The following is a 24,835-nucleotide window of genomic DNA, read 5'->3' as shown; positions in this document are numbered from 1 at the left end:
GTACAAAACAGATACGTAAATAAGGTAGCTATCTTGCTATGGAAAATATTGTGAAGCTTAGGGAAGTATTTAAAGTAAGTGGCATTTAGTTAGGTAGAGGTGAGAAGTTGAGTAATGGAGGAATACTTGAAGCAGAAAGTTTATGCAAGTAAGTTCAAGGTATATTTGGGGCATGAAAGAGCAACATTGAACTTGAACACAAGGTTATAATTTTTTTAAGTATTCTTTGTTTGAATAAATGTAGGCACATAAGGTAAAATTCAAGTTACAGAAAGGGGTAAGTACAAGTGTTAAAAAGTGAATCTCCCATCCTTACACCCAAGCAACCCAGTTTATCTCCCTAGGAACGGCCACCAGTTCCAGTTTCCAAGTGTTTGTCCAGAGATATTCTGCTATGTCTATGCACACATACTTTGTTATTGAACATAAATTACAGCATTCTATCCACACTGCTTTATACTTTTTTTTTCTCAATATTACCATAGCAATTGCTCTGTGATAGGATAGATGAGCTACCTAATTATTTAGTCATGGCACAGTGTTTATGAGGAAACTGGAAAGAAATGACAGACGGGTTAAACCTGGAAAGGTGGTCTCAGATCAACTGGGGAATGCTGGGCCAGGTTTGAGAATTCGCTTCCCCAGGCAAGGGAAACAACTTCATCAGCCTCCTCAAAGAGGTAAGATGTGTAGAAGGAACTGTCCACAGACAAGTGTGGAAGAACAGGGAGGCGTGGGGTACAGTCAACGGACCAGGATCACAGGGAGGTAACAGAGAATGGGAGCACCAGTGACCCCTGGAGTGGGTTGCAGTTGTTCACAACATTGAAGAAACCTCCGTGGGAGCATTCCCTTAGTCCCTGAGACGTTTAGGCCTGTGTCAGCAACATGGGTTACAGGTAATAGATGCTTTTTTCCGACGCTTGAAAGAGGTCAGGAGTAAGACCTGTGACGTTGACACAAACACATGACAAGCCATGCTTCATCTGACACGTGATCCTTTCTGTCTGCGTGTAAGCTTTCATCTCGTGGAGGGTGTGATAGCTATGCTTCTTTTGTTTTCATCTGTTTCATAATTTTCCTCCAATTGGGATAAACACGTTCTGTATGTGTTCTGAGTATTGAGTGAGAGAAATAGTAATCTCAAGGGAAAAAAAGAAAAGTGAAATGCCAAAAATATTCAGTGTACTACATCATGATTGTTAAGACAAGGGCATTTATTTTCATTTTGAAGGTTTCAGGGCAGTAACTCATAAGTGATAAACACCCAAAGGGTCCCTGCATTACCTATTTCTACTGGACCAAACACAGGTAGGACTCCCAAGGGAATAGTCCATTTCGGTGAAAGCACGGTGCATGTCTGTCTGTTTTGGTTAACCATTCTCTATCAGTGCCCAGCAGATTGCCCGCCACATGGTAAGTACTCCAGAAATATTTGAGAATTAAGTCACTGAGTAATGATAAATTAAGGGTTTCCCTTTAAAAAAAAAAAAAGTTGTGTATCAGTTGTAAATTCAGCAGTAATTGATCTTATCTGGTATTTTAAGAGCAGTTAGAAAGATCCTTAGCAATTCAAGTGACCGCATGATGTGGAAGATCATAGGCAAACCCTGGCTGAATGGATTAATGCTAATTTATCCAGCTCTGCACTGCCATGCATTCTCTCGCTGCCGTCTGGGGAAGGTTTTTCTCCCAGGGAGTTAAGTGGTGACTTTACAAATCTGGCTGTTTGGGGTCAGACCCACTGTGGTGCACTCATTTGCTTCTCAGCAGGAAAGGAAACATCACTTTGCATAGCTCCTTCAGATCCTATGTCATAAAATCCACAGCTAAGATTTCAAGCAAATCATTAGATGGGCTAGAATGCCTGTAGATAAACCATTATTTATTTTTCATTGTCATGGGAAAGAAAAGCACCCTCTGTGTTCAAATTGTACTGATTATGATAAAATACGGGATTGCCATTCCATCAGCACAAACAAATAATTAACATTTAGGTAATAAACTTAGTAGAAACATAGTATCTTAGGAAATAATGTAATAGAAAATAGATTGTGTGTGTGTGTTTCACCAAGTGACAGTTTTAATGAGCGTACTCAAATTATTCCATGAAATGGTACAGTTCTGCCCTATTCTGAATGTGGGACTCTGGGCAAATTGAAATTAGGTAACTTCTCTGAGCCAGTTTTGCTGCCCATAAAGGGAGGAGAATGTTACCCTTGGCAGAGGACTGGTATGGTTACTATAGGGCCTGGCACATAGAAGAAAGAGATGGTATAAAATTTTGTAGAAAAATAGTATTTAGCAGCTTGCAAGTTGTTCTGTGTAATGGTCATTTTCATTACAAAAGATATATTATTTCCCCATCTTCTAATTTTTTTCTAAGCAGGATATAAGTGTAGATCTTCTTTTGCATAAGTGATGCATATTGCTGTGAACTGTGCAAATTTTCTACCAAGATATTCCTAATACTGTTGACATTTTAAAGCGGAATCTCTCTTTTTTATGTTGAACTTGTCCAAGTAAAATATTTTATTTGAGGCTCTTCAATTTCCAAATAGGAAAACCTTTCTCCTGGCAATCACAGTAATAGAAATTTTTGTGCTCATGTCAAAAAGAAACGTTATTTGGCTTTCTAAATTTTCTCATTTTGAGAAAATTATCCTTCTTGAAAAATTAGTGGCTGTTCAGCATTGTTTAAAACCTTTAAGTAAACGTAAAAAACCAAACCACAGTTGAGAATACAGAATGAAAGTCTTGCTGCACAGATCTGATATGGAAATCTGACTGGCATTTCTGCCTCTGCCCATTCCTGGCTTCCTTCATAGCAAGAGTAACATCCGCTGCTAACATACTGTCCAGAACACAGAGGCTGTTGACACCCAATCACCTACCAACTATTGTCTAGTATTGACAGTGTCCACAAAAGAGTTTCTTAGAAAGCTTGATCATGTTTTTCTCCAAGTTTAGAAAATAAGAATTTCATAGATAAGCACCATTAAGAATCATCTAAAGTTGATGAGAATCTATTAGATATTTGTAATAAATTGATCATTTAGGTAATTTGTATAATTTTTTTATTGTGCTACCTTGAACCACTTTATTAGTTCTGATTATGTTCTTGGTAGGAGACATTTCCTTAAGGGTCTGCAAAGGCAGGCATTTCAAATTTCTGGCTCGAAGGGTATATGGCACTTCTCCCGTAATTCCTCAGCAATGCCTAGGAAGTAGCCCACAGACTTCTCAGAAACCCCTTCCACTTAGTGACCTGGATCCGAGGGATTCTTCTAACATCATATCTTTAGTTTGTCATGATTTGTTCAAAATCTGTCTGCTAAAACTGGAAAAGTCTAAAAATGTGAGCTAAGAACTAGGGAATCTCAGTCTGTCTTTAGCAACCAGTGTCTAATTAAGGCCTTTCAAAATGTACGAAAAGCTCTCTACATCCTGATTCCACTATCCTCATCTGTCAAGTCGAGGGTGGATAGAAGAGACGATAATTTCTTAAGCCATTAACTCTGTGGCTGCCAGAACAATCCTCCTGAGTCTCTATATTATAGTGGAATATGCCCTTAACCTTGGTCTCTTTTATGTGGAGAGTTGTTGGATCTGTCCTGAGAGGCAGGGCTGGATCTTAAATCCATTCTTACTGTTTTTCCTTCTCCTTTCTACTGTCTGGTTTCCCTAGGACACAGAAAAAGGGCAGAGAAGAAAAATATTTACTGTATATTTATTGAATCAACAGGAATCATGGTTAAATACGTGTGTATGTAGAGAGCTTGGAGAAATAAATTTCCTTTGCTCAAACTCAAAAGGCTTCCAGGGTTTACAAGTTTAACTCCTGAGAAGCCCTGCCTACCTTTCCTTCAGATCATCTGGGCAGTTTTTCTAGGTAGTCTCTCCTGTAACAGACATTCACATTCAGCCTAATTTGTAGGAGTCAGCACCTGATATATGGGAAGGAGGGAGTGGATCCCAGAGGAAAATGCAGCTTTCTGACTTTCTGTGAAAAGAGAGCCCTACTATCCCTGCAGGGTTCTGTGCATTGCTGTACAGTCATAAGAAAACACTAGCTTATGTTTATGAAGTGCTTATTTTTTGTACTAGGTACCAGACTAAGGACTTCATAGGAATGATCACACTTACACCTAAAAACATTAGTAGGCAGATACTGTTATGCCCATTCTAAAACTTTAACTTGACCTCTGGTGCTAACTGGCATTGGAGGACGTATTGAAGTCCTTGGATTCCGGGGTGTAAGCAAATAGATTGTTCTGGGCCTCAGCTGCCCGCTCCTCTTGTAAAACGAAAGTAGTAATAATATCTATCTCTGGAGTACATTGTGAGGATTAAACTAAACAGTACCTTCTAAATACTCAGAGACAATAGCCAGCATGTAGTAAGCTTTTTAAAAAAAAACTGACCATTATTATAATCATCATCATTATTATTTCTTTTAACATTATTATTCCCAAGGAGGGTGGTCCTCATTGCTAGCTAATGTAAGAGGTGATATCTTTTTTCTAAAGAGGTGATTTTAAACAGCCACCCTTCTCATTACTTAAACTTCTCTGCTGAATTCGAGAATATGACCCCAAGCCAGCCCAAGTTTGATTATGGATACTAACGTTTTCCCTCACTGATGTATTTTATAGAAAATGAATTGTTAACCGCATTTGATACTAACAAGCATGAAAGTATATATTTTTCAACACCATGGTAAAATAAAGCCCTTTATGGGATTGTTCTTTTTTTTTTTCTTCTTGCTGAATTTGATTTTCTAACACCATGTAAGCTTCAAATATCCCTCACAGGGCATTCATGACATAAATGGTGAGGTTGTCATCTGTATCCTTTTAAGCTCGACTTACATGCATTATGCAGACAAACCTCACTGTTTGGGGAACCAGCCACCGTAGAATGGCCTCTGAAAGAAATCCAGAATAAGCAAGTTATTGACTTGACTCCAGAAAAGGAGGGGGAGAAAAGAGACGTGGGGCCACTTCAGGTTTTGTCTTGATGTGTCCCATGAGTCCATTACAATACATTTTGTATTGCTTTGAAAAATAGTTCAGGCAGGTTTTAAACCTCACTGAATTTGCCTCCACTGCCAACATGGGAGCTGTGGGACTGTGAATTTTCTTTTACCGTTAGCAAAGCTGTTTCAGCTTTTTGGCCTGAAAATGTTAAGATCTTAGTTTAACTTTTCAGGTGTTAATATATCCCTATCAGAAGCAAAGTTAGTTTTTTCTAATGTCCCACAGCAGGACGATTGTTCAAATAGTGTCCAGCACACTACTTACTCCAAGTAGCTCTCAGCGAAGAAAGCCAACTTTGTTCCACGTGGAAGAAATGAGTTAGTGTAAAAAAAAAAAAAAAAAGTAAACGTTACAAAAAATGAAAATAGCGTATGAACAAATAATCTGTTCTCTTTTCCTCTGATTTAAGATGCCGCCTGCCACAAAGCCAAAGGATGTGGTTGAAAGGGTTCCATCAAACACAATTGTTTGGTCTCATAAAAACTCAATGTGCCCCCTTTCCTTAAACAAAATTCAGTCATCTTGGCTGGTGTGCAGAACCCTAAGTGAAGTTGTTCACAAATTCATAGTAATTCTGTTTTGAGAAATTCTTCCTACCCGCAAGCCTGAATATTCTTTATCTCTCTCTTCTCTCTTTTCTTTCTTCTTTTCTTGGCTGAACATCTGAACTCCTCCAAGAGCCCCCTGAGTCCTAGAATTACAGATAAATGCTTCCTCGCCAGTCTATCTGCCCTCTCCCCAGAGCTTGTTGACGTTTCTGAGCAGAGCAAGCCATGCCTTGTGGCTTTTTTGCACCTCTGCCACCCATTTCTCCTGATGAGTCATCGTGCCATCAAATCGGCAGTTGAGAGGAAACCTACTGTGTGCCAGGCGTTTGTGTGTACATGAGTCTCTGCTCCCCTGGGGCTGGGGCTGTTTGTCTCGCTTGCAGATAGAGACTTCGAGTTGATGCAGCCGGCGAGTGCAGAATCCTAAACTTCGACGTAGGTCACTCTGAGTCCAAAACGATCCATTTTTCTTTTTTGTTTTTAAATAACCATACCTTTTCCAGTAGCAGCAGAGACTCCGTCACAAAAGGAGGCTTTCTGGGAGGCACCCCCCACGTTTTCTACGTCGTCTCTCCCTCCTTTCCCACTCACCACCACGAACTACACAAGCAGCTGAGAGAGGGATGCCCTTCTGGAAAACGGTGGTGTTTGGGCATCTTGCATTTATTGGATTCGTTTCATTTTACTACTACAACAATTGTACGTAAGATTTTATTGAATGTCCATGTGAAATAATGGAAAGGGCGTGCATTTGGGATTTGCCCTGAGAAAATACAGCCTTCTGCATTCCTAACGCTAATTAATTCAAAGCATTAGGAAAAAGGGCCCAACATTAGCTTTCTTTGTGAGGTAACAGTTTCTCACAGGCCCCGGGTTTTTACGTTCTCCAAACCATTGATTTGGTAATTTGATTATTTTCAAAAAAAAAAAAAACAGCTATATATTCTGAGCAGGCTCTTCCTGGCGGAATCGAAGGCAGTCTGAGAGACTGGACGTCTGCCGACCTAGTTCCTCTAGAATTCCTTCTTCTCAGCGTTTGGGTCCCTGCCGCCACCAGAGAATATTTAATACCAAGCTCAAAATAAGTGTTTAGGAGGCTTTCTGTGGTGGTTTAAAATAATTACCATGAGAGCTTGGGTAAAAGCCTTTATCCACAAAACTACTTAAATTATATAATTATATCCCCTACTTCACTCTTCCTTCCTTTCTCTGGATTTGTTTCTCTTTTGCTACGTGCCCCTACCCCAACACTGAAAGAGAGCCTCGGACCCAGAGTCCACACTTCTCTGCCTCTCTCTAGTGTAGCCCAAGTGAGACTAGATGCCTCATGAGGAGTTATTTGCCTGATGGAACCTATCATAATCCCACATCCCAAACCTCTGCCCAGGGGCCAAGAGCAATTTATCCAGCACTACAGCTTCCTCTTCTTAACCTTCCTCCATTTTGTAACCCTTGACCTTTCTGATGGCATGACCCTACTGGGATATTGGACTGTTTCCTCAGTTACAGTGTTTTATACGTAACTCCCACCCTGGAAAGCCCATATCTATGTATCAGCAAAGCATGGGAATTTTTTTTTTTTTTAGTCTTTTTCCCCTCTTCATTATATTTAGCAATATGTATTGATTAAATGCATTCCCTTGGCTGCCTTCCACTAAGCTGTTTGGGAGGACCCCTTGGACCATATGTTTTTAATGATTTCACCTTCTGTCTGCCCTATCCACTTTAGAAAAATTACTCTATATTAGTTTGGTTCTACATGAATATGTTTTTTAAGGTTATGTTCTTGTATAGTCTGGGAGTTTAAAAACACCAAAGCTTTTTCGTCAAAAACTATGTCCAAGAAAGCTGGTGATCCTACTGGAATGAATACTAAATGGACCAATTATGTATAAATGTAGTTTCTCTCTACGCTCAGGCATACATTTTTTACAACTTTCTGCCGCCTGCACTAGCCGATGGAAGAGTGGGTATGTGTGTTACACAGGCACACATGGAATGTCAGTGTTCCACTGAATCAATGACACATTGTCGAAAAACAAGTAATACCCAGCGGTTTATCCACATTGCTATAATGGGAGTCATAACTCACTCTTTTAAGAACTTGCTAACATTGTCCATACTTGATATGGTCATAATGTATTATTAAGAATGTCCTTGGAATGTTCTGTTAATTTGTAATTTTAGGGTGTGAACATTTGGGGAGTGTAAAAGTAGAGAAAGAATGAAATGTTATTGGACCATAAATTTGTAAATACCTCATGGCTTAAATGAGGATGAGGTGGGGCCACAAACCTCAAAAACAGCTAGTAAAATATGTGTTAAAGATTCTTATGTATGTCCTCTTTTTTGACATTTTGAATTAACTTATAATGGGTTTCAAAAGGTAGACCTTAAGCAAGTTAGATATTCACACACACACACACACACACACCCAGTGAATATTTATTTTTCTGCTATTAAAAACAATCAGTATCTGTGAAGTTAAGTTATGGTGTTGTATCTGAAGAACATGCCAACAAAACATGGCCTCTGTGTTTTCTTTATCATTACTGATTTTAAACCTAGTATTTATGAAGCGCTCGTTTGCGTGTGCAAGGCTATCACATGTAACTTTACATATATATAATTTTACATTCTTTGTGGAAGCTTAAAGTCTAACATATACATTGATGTGGTCATCTATATAAAAAAAAATAGAGAAAAACACCAAACCAGTTTATAACTTTCAAGTTATTTTCCACTCAAGACTTGTGTCAGTTTGGAGACAGAAATTAAGAGAGAAAGAAAAGCAGTCTAGTCTAGTTATATAAATATGTGTCTTCCCACCATGTACCAACAACTATATGCTGTATGAGAAGAGATGATGCTAACTTTTCTAGAGTTGAAGGGAAGGCAGGTTTCCAGATACTTCTTATGTAGTAGAAGTAGCTGGTAGAGTTGAGTGTTAACAATCAAAAGGTGGGTTGAAATAAATTGCCAATGGGAGATTTCAAAAGGAAACTTAAAATTCTCTCCATGGTACCACTTGAATTGTACCACTGTTTACAGTATTTGACACTTTACAGATCCTTCTTTATCAGATGTGGGTACCTCTGTTAAACCTAATGTCAGAAGATGGGAAAGAACTAGTCTTTCTTGGATGTCAGTTCTGAGCCAAGCGCTGGGCAGGGCACTTGCCTCACAAGTAAAGGAGTTATTTAGCCCACAGTAACCCTACAAAACAGACATTAACCCAGTCTTATGAATGAGAAAATTTTGACTCCAAGAAGTTAAGTAACCCGTCTGAATAAAGATGTCCATAAATGGCAGAGCAGGGCCATTCTGATACCATAGTGTTGCCTCCTAGCTTCTGGGACTTTAGTTCTTTGTGATGTGGCTTCTTCATCTGGCTTCAAATATTACCACTGCCAAGAAGCGTCGTGTGAACCTTCATGGCCACCCTTGACTTCTAACTTCAACAGCCCGCTTTTATACAGCCACGCATTTGCACGTTGTACATTGATGCCTGCTTTCTCTGCATCGGTTGGTGACTTTGCACATCAGCTGACAAGTTCTGAAGAGCGATTTTACAGTGGCTCAGCCTCCAGTGAGTTAGCTTGTTTTAGCAGAGTCCCCATCTTTGTTCCACAAAATTCCTGCAGGTAGCTTCCTGGAGCATTGTGTTGCATTTTGCCCTTTTTACGGAACGTAAGTGAAAACAGACACCTGTGGGACTTACGCTAAAGTCAGAAGTAGAGGTTTCATAAACTTCAGTCCATCTGACAAGGATGAGAGTTGTGCGTCTCCCCAAAGTGATTCATCATTAGCCCCAATTGTATGCTTATTGCACTTAACTGGTGATGAACTCATGAAGGAAAAGAATAAATCCAAGAACAATGAAATACATTGTTAAATAACTGAAAGTCAAAGGGTAATTCAGAATCTTGATATATTAGTTTTTCCTTTCTGGGACTAGAATTTTCCTTAAAACAGATGTTTATCATTTGACCTGCACCTATTATAACAGATTCCCAGGAAGAAATATAAATGCCCAGTGCTTGTTTGTATTCAGACCCAAACACCAACATATAATTTGGAATAAATAAGTATCCTTCTTTCCTTTAACTCTTGCCATCTGTGCTTAGCCTTGCCGACGAGACCGTTTGGGGTAGAGATAGGTGATCCGGTCACTGTAAGTCACTGCAGCCTGGAGCAAGGCAGGGAAGCCACCACCGTTAGGTGTTACATGTTGGATTACTTATCTGTAATCTTTACCTCGTCTCTGCTGGTTAGACTTGGCTAACTAGTCTTCTAGTCAGAGGCTAAAGGCTCTTATTTTCCTGTCCTTAGGGATTCTTCCACGTTCTCTATGAGGGTGTTCCTTGGATATGTTCTCAAGTAAGACTACTTGTACTATAAATCTCTGAGAGGAATCAGGGGGGAAAAAAAGCAAAGGCTAGGAGCTGCAAAGGGCCATTTTTATGCAGGTGCTTTCTGCAACATGACACTTGGGGCCATCAAAAACATAGTTCTTAAGTGGCCTAACCTATTCTTTGCACATCTGGCCTCTGGGTTCTTCAGACTATTCCAAGCAGGGTTTTTGTCAAAATGAAAGTGACATGTTGCCTGCTATACTTTCCAAACAAATCAGGGCTTTCAATTTATTTCACTATATAATTGTGTCCGATTTCATTGTCTAGGATGCCCTGTGTGGTTTTTATCAAAAAAGTCCTGTAAAAGCAATGAAAAATATTGCCATAAAGCTATAAGTCTCTGATTTCTTAAAAGATTATTGTTTTATTTTATTTTATTGCAGGATATTATATGAACATGTTACCTATTTTGCCAGGCTACCCCTAAAGATTAAAATAGAACTCCATCTTAAGGGCTTCTGGTCAGAGGTATCTTTATGAGGAATTCTACTGACCTAATTATCTGCCAAGCATCTTTTTCTTTTCTTTTTTTTTTTTTTTTTTTTAAAGATTTTATTTATTTATTTGAGACAGAGAGAATGAGAGACAGAGAGCATGAGAGGGAGGAGGGTCAGAGGGAGAAGCAGACTCCCTGCCGAGCAGGGAGCCCGATGCGGGACTCGATCCCGGGACTCCAGGATCATGACCTGAGCCGAAGGCAGTCGCTTAACCAACTGAGCCACCCAGGCGCCCTTCTTTTTCTTTTCTAAAGCTATTTCTTATAAACCAAATAAATATTGTTTATTTGGCCCACTGTTATGTAACCTGGCTTGATCCCAAGACTGTGGGATCATGACCTGAGCCAAAGGCAGATGCTTAACCAACTGAGCCACCCTGGTGCCCCAAAGCATACAACTCTTAATCTTGGGGTTGTAAATTCGAGCCCCTCGTTGGGTGTAGAGACTACTTAAAAATAAAATCTTAAAAAAAAAAAAGACTATCCAAGATGTACAGCAGTTTTATAGTCAGCAAAAACAGTCCTCAAAATGACCACACAAGAAGCATTGTAACTTCCCACAAGGTATTCTGCAATCATTTATAATTTGCTTGCTATCTCATTACAACACTTTTATTTCATTTCTTCATCAGAGGCCTCAGTCCCAAAGGGAAAGAGAGAGAGAAACAGATAAGTGACTGTACATCATGCTCCGTTGCAGAAGTATAAACAAGTATGTGGAAAATCCAAAAGATAGCGGTAGTCCTGTACCTGGAGGACTCAGGAGAAAGAGAGCCATGTTAGTCTATTTGTTCACTGTTGTTAGTGTGTAGTCTTAAAAGGGAAAAACAAATCATGACAATGGGGAGAATGAAGATGCAAGAGAAAAGTGGGGGAGACAGAGGCAAAAAAAATTCTCCATTCTTCCCCTCCCTCAAGAATTAGGGAGAAAGAAGTAAAGGGAAGTTTTGAGGTTGAGGGAGGAAAGTTGAGGGAATTCTTCCCGGTATAAACATTCTCAGTAAAGCAGGTATATGTTTGCTGAAGTGACAAGGGCTGAATTTGGAATCTTGGAGAGAAGAAAAGGTCTGGAGCAGCCTGTAGGAAACTGGAATCCACTAGGCGTGGATGAGAGTACAGATCAGTGGTCACGGGCACCCATACAAGAGAAGAGGGCTGGAACAGGGCCTGTCCACATGGTGAGGTGGTTTTTTCCTTCTGTGTTGTGGAGACTAAGAACCGAGGCGAATGTTGGTCGTGGCCTGAACTGTGAATTGGCAAGGCAGGAAACATGGCAGGAGGTCCAGGGGCTAAGAGCGTCTAATGAGCACTGGCTACGTGCAGGGCTGTGGGTAGGCAGAGTTGAGCTGAATGATTGACTGGAATGTCCACATGGGATGCAGGTTAGGGACGGCACAAACAAACCCCACTTTCCCTCCCTTACCTGGATGGCTGCCTGGTAAGGGACCTGGACCCCTGCCTTGCCCCTCGCCTGTCTGGGTCCCCAGGTTGCCTTTACTTCAGACCGTCTCTGATTAGGGCAACACATGCGCCTTCTCTTTCAGCTCACAAATAAGACTGTGTAGAATAAGGAGATACAGAGTTTTATTTTGTTCTACTCTATGGTCTTTTATCCTTTTTCTGATTTAGCTTCTCCTTTATATATTTTCACTTTCACATGTCACTAAGTTTAAACGTTTAAACATTTCCCCCTTCGGTAGCCAAAAAGAAAACAGAGCAACAGCTAATATAGTAATAAATTTATTTCTAGCTACAGGAGATAAGCTTCAATGCAATATGGCCATAAAGTATGGCTTCTAGGCTTAGGGGAGAAGCAATAAACCTTCATAAATAAAATAATTTTAAAATACTGCTGGCAGTATAAATAAGAGAAAAATATAACTTGTAACTGGCAACACACAGTCAACAACAGAGCTACTTACAAAAGAAAGCTATAAACTAAAATAAGAAAATGTTTGCAGCTTTGTTGTTGTTGTTACCTTGCACTCTAGGTGGGTGGGCTGGAGAATTCACGGGGCGAGGGGACATTTTTGACCTCCCTTCTGAAATGTTACCTCTGTTACATTTCCTAACACCTTCTGATTTGCCGAAGACCTGTGATAATCACCAAGGAAACCCAGGGGTACTGATGCTACAAATAAGAGTTCTCAACCAATTTCAAGGTGTCAGAGAACACCTTCAAAAGGAGAGAGAGTGGGGCGCACAGGACCACGTCCCAAGGGTGCGCTTAATGCTGGAGCTTGCCCAGCTCACAGGTCCCTTGACTTTCAGTCTTGTTCTCTCTCTCTCTCTCTCTCTCTCTCTCTCTCTCTCACGCACACACACACACACCGTCATTCACTCACTCATATCAGAAGTAAGAACAGACAGGGAATTGGAGAGCCACCAGGAGGGTGAACTCAGAATTGATCTGTGCTCTCATTCGATACATTGATAATTCCCAAGCATTTGTCATCTTGGGCACTGTGTTTGTTGCTGAGAAATGGGGCAGACGTGGTCTCTCCCTTGGACGAACCGAGGGCCTTTCTGGCCTAGAGTGAGTTATGCTTGGCCGCATGTAGTGAGTCTGGGAGGGCTTGGCGGGTAAGCTTGGTTTAGAAGGTGGTAGACTAACTCTGCAGGGAAGGGGATTCCAGAGAGGGCAGAAAGAGGTCAAGATTGTGAAGGGAAATATGAATGAGAATTAGTTGGGCCTCGATTGTGGAGAGCTTTAATTGCCGTTCTAAAGAGTTGGGGCTTTCTTGTATAAATGGTAGGAAGCCATAGACAAATTTTAGAGCAAGAAGAGCCGTGGTTTGTGTTCTAAATTTGTTTTATAAAGAGAAATCTCTGTTGGCGGTAAAGACGAGATGAGAGACAGATGATGAGGGCTCTAGGGAAACAGCAGAGGGACTGGTGTGGGCATTCCATTTATAATTTGCTCTGCCTGGTACTTTTCCTGGATTATGCGGAGAAAGACAAGCTAGCACAGAAATTTAGTTCTGAGTTTGATTTCACCACTTCGTGGCCAAGTGTTCGTGGGCAAGGAACCTCAGTCCTGTCTCCTGTTTCTCATCGGCAGAATGGGGCTCACAGTGATGCCTCCCGCATAGGGTCGTAACACGTGTTAACTGAAACGCATTGTATGTGTGGCCCTAAGAGCCATGCCTGGTATGTGGTATGTGCTAAATATTTTATTTTATGTTACCTTTTTTTTATCAGTTCATTCATTTACTTGTTTGTTCATCTCATCTTTGCAAATTTGCTTTTAAGACAATCTAGAGTAATCTACTGTAAATTGTCATTAGTAGATTTCATTTGCAGAATTTTTCTGACATTTTCCCCTTCTTTTCTTAAGTGCTCTTGGGCCAAAATGTTTTAGCAGGAAATAGGAGGGTGAAGCCTATAAATTCAAACAGCTCCTTCCTCCCAGTGTAAAGTGTAAACAGAAAATTTTGCAAAGAACGCTGCTATATGGTGGTCCTTAGTGTCACTGTGGGTAATGGGGGCCAGGGGAGGCATTAAGCGACGGTCCAGTATTAGGAAATTTGGGCAGGCTGACTTTATGGTACAACATGGTTCTATTATTCTGATAAATGGATTCTGAAATTCCAGAACACAGTGTGAACCACATTTGAATACGAATGCAGAAACACCTTCAAAAATCTCCAATAAAAATTTTAATTACCTCTGCCTTTGCTTCCCTCTTCGTGAATGCAACTGAAGTAACACTCTTAAATTGGAACAATAATTATATCTCCCATGAATATAATAAAAATTATTAAGTATTTTTATTATAGGTATATTTTATTATATAAATATATATATACATATATATATATTTGTATCTATTACATAAATAACTGCAGACTCAGATATTAGCATTCAGAACAAAACTCCAGTAGGAGAGGAATCATTCCTTATGTTTCCCTGTGCAGAGCCAGTGTTCTGTTTCTCCACAGTGTTTGGGCTTTTGTAAAACAGAAAGCTGGCCCCATTAGGTTATAGGAAGAGTCTACAGGATCTGGGGAGAAAACCTAAATATCTTGCAACTTTTTGCCTTTGAAGAACTGGGAAAGCAGTTCTTGATAGAGGGAGATAAATACAACCCTTCTGTATAGTTGAGGTGAACAAAGCTCTCCTTGATACTGAATGTTTTTATTTTGCCTGAAAGTGAACTCTTCATTGATGGAAGGGGTTCTTCTATTTGATCCATCAAGATTACCAAGCCAGGTGTCCCCATCCCCAACTGAAGTACAGCATCATGAAATTATGATTGAAGTTTATAGAAACCAATTCATGAAGTGGCAAGAGATTACAAATACTGCATGTCCCTCTCTTGGTTACTGGGCATTAAGTTGCAATAGCATTGAGGAATTCTGAAAAAACACCTATAAGTTATTTAAATGACATTCTTCAACTTTTCCCCTGGATTCATGGCTAAACAGTTTTGACTAGTTCATAAATTAGGACAATGTTATTGTTTTGTAATAAGATAATTTACTGAAAATATTCTTGCAGGATTGTGATTGTGTGGTTAGAATAAAGAGCAAAGCTCGCAGAGGAATCAGTGATTTGTAATCCCAGCCCTGGTAGGCACAGGTGTGTGAGTTTAATAGAGTAATTTATTTTTTCTGATAACATTTGTCCAATCTCCTTTGAGGGACTTTTGTGAGAATAAAATGAGTAGAATTATGTGAAAGCAATTTAAAATATAAAAGCACTAAGAATAACTAAATGTAGTTGCTGAACATCCTTAAGGCATCTTAGTAGAACAAATGGAAGTAAACGTTGCGGGTGTTTTTGTTTGATTTTACAGGCAACGAGGGAAACTCTTAGTCGCCACTGCACTACCCTTGGTGATGCTCTTCGAAAAGAGAATGATTTTGCTCTTATAATTGATGGGAAGACCCTCAAGTACGCCTTAACTTTTGGAGTAAGACAGTATTTCCTGGACTTAGCTTTGTCATGCAAAGCTGTAATTTGCTGCAGGTAAGCTCTCCTTAATATTGTCAGATTTCACTAAACAGCACCTCGATCCTAAGTTCTTAATTTGTAAACTTCCTTGAAGTTATTCTATCCAGAATTTGTCACTGTCAGGTTATTATTTCACTCACTCAAGACTCAAGGTTCACAACATGGAATACAATTTAGTAGCAGAGTTTTTTTTAGGTGAGTCCTACTGATCATGAGTAATTATTGTTCATAATTCAAATCAGCAGGTTTGTTGCCATCTCCTGTGTTCCAATTGGGTTATTTCCCTCATTTCCATCTAGGGTTTTTTCTGTAACAGTTCTGTTTTCTGCACATCAGTCTTGGCTCCTGCTTGGAGGACTTAACTTTAGGGAATGACATGGCGGGAGGTGCTGAGTCATTTTCCTGAAGACTGTTTCTTGACTATACATTCCTGTTTCCTGTAATTTGTAATATTGCCCCATTTCCTAAATTAGAATCTGTTTTAAGTTATCCAGGCTTACTCCATAGAACTACATTTTTATAAACTATTTAGCTCTAGTCCTCCCTGAACTTCTCGTCAAAGAATCTTCCCTGTATCTTTGTCGAAATTGTTCACACTAGGTCTTCCTAAAATTTCAAGTGTGTTCATGACTCTGCCCACTGTCTTCACTGTGAAACCTAAGGATTTTCCTCTTTGCTGTCAACTTACTAAGAATCTTACCGGCTGGTAACATCTCCAGCAGCTTTCTCCCTCCCCAGGGAGATGAAATCTTAGCAGGGCTTCTGAAGAATTTCCCAGAATTTATTCTTTTAACATTATTGTTAAAATTTTTTTATTTGCTTTTATTATTATCTTAAAAAATATATTTACTACTAAAAGAATATTATGCTTTTTGAACCCTTTTTGTCTGGGCTTATTCACTTAAATATCCTGTATATAATTTGTCTCCACGTTTATAAGCCATTCCTTGTAGGTATTTCCTAAATTTCCATTGGAACATACTTTGTGAAATATAATTTAAACCAAATTTAATAATTACCTTTTATAAAGCATCATTTCAACCTATAAAATTGTATACTCAGAATTAAAAATTGCTTATTCCAGGAACCGTATTATTTTAGTCATTTATTTTTCTTCACTGTAGTATGTATTAATAAACGTTACTATAGAGCTCTTGGAGAGCCTATTGTACACACTTTTTTTTTTAAAGATTTTATTTATTTTACAGAGAGAACACAAGCAGAGGGAGCTGCAGAGGGAGAGGGAGAAGCAGGCTCCCCGCTGAGCAGGGAGCCCAATGCGGGACTTGATCCCAGGACCCTGGGATCATGACCTGAGCCAAAGGCAGACGCTTAACCGACTGAGCCACCCAGGCACCCCTGTACAACATATTTAATATCAGTAATAATCAGGCTCTCTGCTTAATCATGAAAAAAGAATTGGAAATTATCTTGATGATCTCATTTGCATTTTGATATCATCAATATGCTTTTTTAAAATCTGCTTTTCCAGGGACTTTTCTTGATTCCTTGCTAATCTCTTGACCAAGTCTTAGGAATGTTCAACTCTGACACACTTCCATTAGGATAATTGTGTGCCAGATCTGGTTGTTTAGTCACTTTCACTAATGGGATCACAAAGATCAACAAAAGCTTGCTCAAAAGCACAGTAAGTGCTGTGAGGGTTGGCTCCTGTTTCAAAACCAAATGGAATCCAGAGCTACTTAGATACAGTGATCTGTTCCCTGAGTCAGCACCTGCGTGGGACCTACTGCGTGCTGGACAGAGATGCTGCACATACAAGGGTGAGCGCGGCTTCCTGCCTGCTGTCCTTCATGTCTCCTTTTCTTTTTTTCCGTTTAAGTAGAATCACAGTTACTTTGAAAGATGTGGGAGGCCGATTTTCATAATGCAGTAACTGCAGCTGAGCCTCATTCTCACAGCATTGCCTAACACAGTACCTCCCACCATTCTTCAAAAAGTGGAACCACAAAATTAAACAATAGCAGAGGGAGAGAAGAAGTAGAAAGCGATGTCAAGGGAGAAAAAATATGTTGTGCGCTTGTGAAATTCCCTCCCGAGATCCTTGTTCTGGACGCTCACAAGTCACATGGACCTCGGGGTTCCTCCAGGCCCGGGCCCCTGGGAGGGAGTCACACTCTGCCACGCACGTGCAGCCCAGCTCGGAAACTGAGCTTATAAAGATGTGTGTGGCCCCTTCCTCCCTCTGTCCGGTTTTATGTGTGTTCGAGGACCCGAAGGTCCCTATGCCGACACCGGGCTTTATTTAGAGATTTTAGGGTTTGTTGGTGGTGGTGGTGGTGTTTTTTAAGTAAAGTATCTTTCCTCAGCTTTTTTCCTCTAATTACCTTCATACTCTCTCTTTTCTCATAAGGACTGTGGTCCAGCTTCCGGGCTGGTGTTGAGAATTCCTCTAAGCCCATAATTACATCAGTACCACTTGCCGGGGTTATGTCTGTGCACCTCCTTGGCCCGGCGCCTCTTGGCATTTAAACTCCTGGCACAGACCATTTTCTTGTCATTTAGCTTACTGACCTTGAAGTATAATTTCCATGGTAATGCTGCTGTCACTGGTGAGGAATAAGTGGGCAATTCTGTGTATCTTTCTTTACCATTAAATGCAATTGTCGCTCCAGGCTCCTCAGAGGATTACCATCTTCCCAGCCCCAGGAAATTCTCTATTTTATACTCCAGTAGATCAGACACTCCAGATAAATACTGAATACTACTTCAAACTACGGTGCTGTTTCACACCTTTGTTTGTGTTCAGCCTGGCTTTCTGGGTATGCCCTTCAGACCACTTTCCGATCTTTTGTCCGTCCTCACGCGAACATAATTCCGAGTCTGCTCTCTGCTGCAGCCTTCTCTTTGCCACAGCAGAGTGGGAGCCGGAGGGGCAAGCCTTCCCGTCACGGGTAACGAGGCTCTCCATAATAGTTCCATCTTCAGGATCCCGGCAGCCACTTTGGTCCCAGACATGATCAGCATAAAGGGCGGAAGGCAGTTTTCAGTGTTTGCCTAACTGACACCATCAGAGAGATGAGCCTCTTCCCTCCAGAGCCCACAGCTGAATTGAAAGAAACCGTTGTTCTCTCCGTAGTCACTACGTCTCTTCCCACCGCTTTCTGAAGGGACTCTTCAGACACAGAAATAATCCCCTCGTTCCAAAATTATTCAGGGCTTTGGAGTCTGGTTTTGGTTTACAAAAGGAAGGTTTCATGTTATACCTCAAGTAATTTATTTTTTTTTTAAGGAGGGAAAACCCAACAAGTAAGATGAACTCTATCTTTATCAGCCCCGCAAGTATATTTTTATAGATACCGTGCAGCTTCTGTTTTTTACCTCTGTGCCCGCTTACTGTACAGCCTGAGTAGTTTCATAGGAAATACACATCTAATGTCAGAGGAGTTTCTGATAAGTTTTCCTGGTTATAAACATAACCTCCTTGTGGCCCTTCTTTTACCTTGCTCAGGTATACCAATTGTTATCATTGGTGTGATCAGATACTTTTGAAGAGCATGAAAGTTGTGGATCATTCCCCCCTCCAAAAAAAAATACACATACACACCAATAGGTAAAACTGAATGCACCATTTTAGGGGCTTCACAGACCCCCTGAAACTCTTGGACAGGTAGGAGAGGGAAAAGCTTGCTCCAAGACTTGTGGAGATTTATGGGCACAGCTTAAATCAAGAACTGTTCCAGCAAGTGGCATTTTATCTGAGGATTCATGAAATTCTTGTTCAAATTTTTACCTCTCTGGCACTTTGGATACCGAATGGAATTTCTCTAGCTTTGGTTTTCATGGCCTATAAAATGAAGAGCTTGGCATACAGCAATTATTCAAATCCTCCACAGAGCCTGGATGTCTAAGCAGCTAAGAGTAGGGCTTCTCTGCCACGGAAAGGTGGGAGATCCATGCACACACGCACCCTTCCTTGGTAATTTCCTTCCAGCTTGAAAGTTTCTGGGCCAGAGGACCCCCTCCTAGGTCTTTCACTTTCTGGACAAACCCTACTTCTGTGGGCCACTCTCCGCTGGGAAGGGTCTGTCTACTGCTTGGATCAGGTTAATTTGGGGAAGCATCTGTTCTACCTCTTTTAAAATTCCCTCCAGAAGAGGGTGGGAGTGTTGCAGTGGAATATTGCTGTGTGTTAAATAGCATGTGGTTTCTGAGATCCTCATCAGTTCACATAACCCAGCATTTCAAAGAATTTTACATTTTTTCTGTAGTTGTCAGTTTCGTTTAAACATATTTTGAAACTTATGTTCTGTGACAGTTGGTTGAAAATTGGCCTAGAGCCTCCAGCTTTTAGACTGTCTAGTAATCACCGTTCTCGTACATAATTTATGTACTCATGTCTTCTGAAAAGCAGAAGTTAAATTGAAGTAAGCATTTTTCCCTACTTGCAACATCTCTAATCAAAGTTTAACCCCCTTTTAGGCCATTTTCCCCATAGTGAATAAAAAAACACTTGACTTCGTGGAGTGTCGTCACTCAGGAGTGGCATTCCAGGCAAAACCTTTCACCTCGGTCTGATCAACGGGTCCTCCTCAAAGAGGTCTAAAGGGACACTTCGAATACTTTCTGTCATAGCATGAGTGCATTAAGTAAAGGGTCAAGACAGATCTACTTCTCGAATCTTTTGGGATTGTCTTAAACTTTAAGGATTTCTCTAAATAAATGTTCTACTTAAAGGGTAGTTATAAAGCACTAATGAAGCTCATAAATTCTCCACAGACATTCCTTTAAAGAAAAATGCTTGTGAACACTGTCGGATGCCAAGCAGATGTTTGGCTTTGAGAAGACATACAAACTGTTAACGAATGTCAACCCCATATTTGCTTCCAAGAAAACATGAGTAAATGTTGGAAATGTTGAGAGAATATTTCTTTCATACATGTATGGCTAAAAGAGGACACCCTGAGTAAATTTTATAACGTCATAAAATGGCCATATTTTGCTTTCACATAATATAATAAGCTGTTCAGCCCTGTCTCTGTCTCATTTGCTGCCCTCTCTCTACTGAATAATGTTAAAGGAGCGGTGAGGCCATGTTACAGCCTGTTAGCCACTTAGGATGTACACGTCCCCACCAGGGAAGTCCATATTTGACAGTAAAATTTAGATTGGTAAATCTAAACACTTGAGAATTCCACTGCAATTCAACATTATATAGTTTTAGATGTGATCAGTTTAGATAAACTGCCATCACCCAACACACACACACACACACACACACACACACCCCAGTTAGAATTGCAGATCAGATCATTCTAATAAAATAGAGTTAACCTGTACTGGAAAGTACATGAAGTATAAGCACGCAACTTAGTGAATTTTCATAAAACGAATACACTCCTGTGTCAAGTACCTGAGCATGACCAGCACCTCAGAAGCCCCCTCGTGCTCCCTTTAGCGTTATTATCCTCCCAAGAGTAACTGTTATCTTGATTTCCATGATCATGCCTCTTAAATGGTATCTTATTCATTTCAGTCTTTTTCTGTTTTCTATCTTGCTAACTTGGAATAAGTGTATATATCTTCCATAACTACGTCCAAATTCTTGATGATGCTTTTCTGTTCAGCAATTTTAAGTACAGACTCTGCAGCTTCCCAGCAAGGCCTCCCTAAAGCTTTACATAAATCAATAAGTCAGCACTCTAACGTATTCTTCAGTCAAAAACAAATCCACCTATGAGCGCCTGGGTGGCTCAGTTGGTTAAGCGACTGCCTTCGGCTCAGGTCACGATCCTGGAGTCCCTGGATCGAGTCCCGCATGGGCCTCCCTGCTCAGCAGGGAGTCTACTTCTCCCTCTGACCCTCTCCCATCTCATGTGCTCTCTCTCTCATTCTCTCGCTCTCAAATAAATAAAATCTTAAAAAAAAACAACAACAACAAATCTACCTAATAGATTACGTGCAGTTCTCCTTCAGTTCTATGGTGATAGAATAAAGGACTTCATTTTCCAGTTTGTTAAGGACATGATATATGTAACCTACAACATTTCTTCAATCTGTCTGTCTTCTGACCTGTGTGGAAAGGAAAGAAGAATTACTTTGGTGTAACTGGGTCTCCTTGAACCCATAAGATTTCTAGTGATTACCTTCTTTCTAATAAACCCATCTGAGCCATCCCATTTAGGGCAAGTTAAAGGCTTGGCATTTTAAGCCAGGCTAGAATTCTAAGAGTCAAGACCAGGTAGGATGTAAGCCATGACTGTTTAACAGCTGTAGGGCATGGAGTCAAGAGAAGGGAGAGACTGCATCCTAGGGGAAAATGATCTTGGAAAACAAAAGGCATATTACCAAGGGAACAGACACAGAGACAAGAAATGCATATAAAACAAGTTTTAAGTTAAGGCATGAAAGAGGAGGTGGTTCCAGATAGCATTTTCCAAGAGGAAGGGAATATTTCATGGAGCAAAGGTGGGTAAACTTTCTTTGTAAAGGGCCAGATAGTAAATATTTTAGGCTTTCTGGGCTATCCGGTCTCTGTCATAGCTACTCAACTCTGCCATTATAGCATGAAAACAGCTCTAGACAAAATGTAAATGATGGGGGTGGCTGTGAGCCATCATAGACCTTAAGACAGTCAGATTCCATCAATTGTTCCCTTTATGTTTTGTGCTTTTTGAATTAGTAAGAACTTCCCACTCATAAAGATATTCTCAGACATTTCTTTTGTTAACTTCACAGCTTTCTGTTTTCCATATAGGTCTTTAATCCATGTGACAATTATTTTTGTATATCTTAGGAAGAAGGGATCTGATGTTACTCATTTCTACATAGCAAATTCTCCCAGTACCATTTTACTAAGCAATCTACCCTTTTCTCTCTGCTTGTGATACTGTATACTTTAGCACTCAGGCTCTGGGGCCAGACTTTCCAGAATCTAAGTCCAAGCCCTGCCTCTTCTTGTTAGCTGAGCCGTGTGTTGTCTAACATCTCCAGCTTTAGTTTCTTCATTCTTGAAACAGAGTTAAAAATAATTGCTCTTCGTCTGCCTTTGGCTCAGGTCATGATCCCGGAGTCCTGGGATCGAACCCCGCATCGGGCTCCCTGCTCAGCAGGAAGCCTGCTTCTCCCTCTCCCATTCCCCCTGCTTGTGTTCCCTCTCTCACTGTGTCTCTCTCTGTCAAATAAATAAAATCTTTAAAAATAAAAATAAAATAATAATTGCTCTTAACTGGACTCTTCAGAATTTCTTTTAAAGGATTTCTGTCTTACACTTCTCAGCTTATACATTTGTATTTTATCATTCATTTTGCTGATTTCAACAGTTTACAAATAAATGGTTGGATAAACAGAAAAAAATAATTGCTCTTATAGAGTTGTGAGGAATAAATGGGTTAATATGTGTATTCAGTGCATTGGTAGCTATTATTAAAAATTATGTGACTCTTAGAAATCTATCAAATTTTCTTTTATATGGCCTAATTGAATATTTCTGGTGAGAAATCATACATAAAGATTCTCTCTGACATCATGGCTTTTCCTATGGCCTGAATTCTATTTTCTTATATTAATAATGCTAACCTGGCTTTCCTTTGTTTTGTATGTGCCTTGTCTTTTTCTTTTTCCTAAACCCTTATGTTCAATACTGTCTCTAAATCCACACTGCTTAGGGTTGAATCCTGGCTTCACCACTTACTTGCTCTTTTGCCTTAAGTTATATAATTTTTCTGTGCCTCAATGTCTTCATTTGCAAAATGACAATAATAGTAACCTATCTCTTCTAGGGTTCTTCTAAGAATTGAATGAATTAAAACAAGTAGAGAGCTTAAAACATAGTGAGCAAATAAGTGTTCTATTAGTTCTTATTTTAAAGTACATCTCTTAGACAACATATATTGGTGGATCTTTTTGTTTTAATCTAATCTGAGAATCTCTTTCAGTCAGTGAATTTAACCCATTTATATTTATTATAATTATTACTATGTTGGCCTCATTTCTTTGATCTTATTTTGAGTTTTTAATTTATTTATGCTTTTTTGTTTCTTCTCCTACCTTCCACTGTCTAAATCAGATTATATTCTACTGGTTTGCAAGCTTTACAATCTATATTCTATGTCTGGTTATTTCTAAGGTTTTGATAACCATATTTTTGCTTAATGTCTGTATGTATCAGTATGTCTTTCTTTCTCTGCCCCCCTCCATAAGGAGACAAGAACTGAAGATTTTAAAGTAATTTTGTGTATGCATCCAGTTCAGTCAGATCTTATTTCTTTTGTAAGTAATCTGCTTTTTCTCTCTAGAAACCTTTAGAAATTTTTCTTAATCTTATTTTAACCATAATGTGTCTAGGAGTAAGTACCTTTTTCTTATATTTCTTCTTGGGACTGTGCAATCCTTTTTAATAGAAGAACGTGTTTTTCTTTAATTCTAGAAAATTATTCTGTTTCATTCTGTCCCTCTTTATTCTCTTATTAGAACTCCCATTATGAATAGACACCTATATTTTTCCATTTCTTTTCATTTTTCTTACAATCTTTCATTTTCATTTAATTTCCTAATTAAATGAAACATTTAATTGAGACAGTTTTTTTAATTTGAACTTCCAGGCCCTATTATTACTATTCAGTTTACTATTGGCCTTTTTATTGTAGCAGTTATATTTTTATATTACTTATTTTCAGTTCTTCATTATAACTGCTTGTTCTGGTTTCATGTTTTCAGTATCTTCCCAAATCTTGCCAAGGTTTTTTGGTTTGTTTGTTTGTATCTTTTAAAAATTCTTGTTGTATCTGTTTTTACTAACTCTACTTTCTTATAAGTCATTGTAATTTCTTTTGTACTCATGATCTTCTCTTGTTTTCCCTGGGAGATATTTTTCCTTATTTTCCCTAATGGCAGTAAAGTCCTTTGGGAGAAAGGTGACAGCTACATCCGAACTTGAGGTAGAGTTGGAGACAGGGCTCAGTCTGAGCTTCACGAATCCCTGTTTTCCCCTTGTTCTTTTGCCCAGTATTGCTCTTGTTAGAGGCAGCCAAATTTTGGTGGAATTACCTAGGTAAGGTAACATTGAAGGCTTTGTTAACACACCCATGTCATTGTTACCTGTCACTGCCTGGCTCCATGGCCTGAGGTTGACTAGAAAGCTCTAACTTTCCTGTTTCTAGATATGAAGTGGGAATTTTCCTGGGGTCTTATTTTTAGGGCACTGGGGATACTCCTGAAATTGGGGAAGTCTTTCAAGGATGTTATTTGGGGGAGTCTGAGTTTCCACAAGCTCCATGCCTACATCAAAGTTTTCAGTTACAGTGAGAGAGGAGCCCCTTTGCTCCACCTAGCCCACTCTCACCTCCCTGACACTGGTCAGCCTGGGCTCACACAAGGCACCACTGGGAGTGAACAGTACAGCTGAAAAGCTTTCCCTGC

At 39.7% G+C, this 24,835-nt stretch overlaps 1 protein-coding gene across 8 annotated transcripts in view; it reads left to right on the top strand.

Annotated features, from left to right (window-relative positions):
• ATP8A1 (ATPase phospholipid transporting 8A1) overlaps positions 1 to 24,835 on the top strand; it is a 219,181-nt gene that overhangs the window by 137,271 nt on the left and 57,075 nt on the right. For all 8 annotated transcript variants that reach the window (XM_064584427.1, XM_064584425.1, XM_064584430.1 and 5 more), the window contains one exon: positions 15,297 to 15,469. In XM_064584427.1, the coding sequence (XP_064440497.1) occupies positions 15,297 to 15,469 (173 nt within the window). The remainder of the gene's footprint in view (positions 1 to 15,296; positions 15,470 to 24,835) is intronic.

The sequence above is a fragment of the Mirounga angustirostris genome, unplaced genomic scaffold, assembly GCF_029215605.1.
Source record: "Mirounga angustirostris isolate CCGP_5_RB_7025 unplaced genomic scaffold, mMirAng1.0.hap1 SCAF_2, whole genome shotgun sequence".
NCBI lineage: Eukaryota > Metazoa > Chordata > Mammalia > Carnivora > Phocidae > Mirounga > Mirounga angustirostris.
This window is presented reverse-complemented; position numbering and strand designations above follow the sequence as displayed.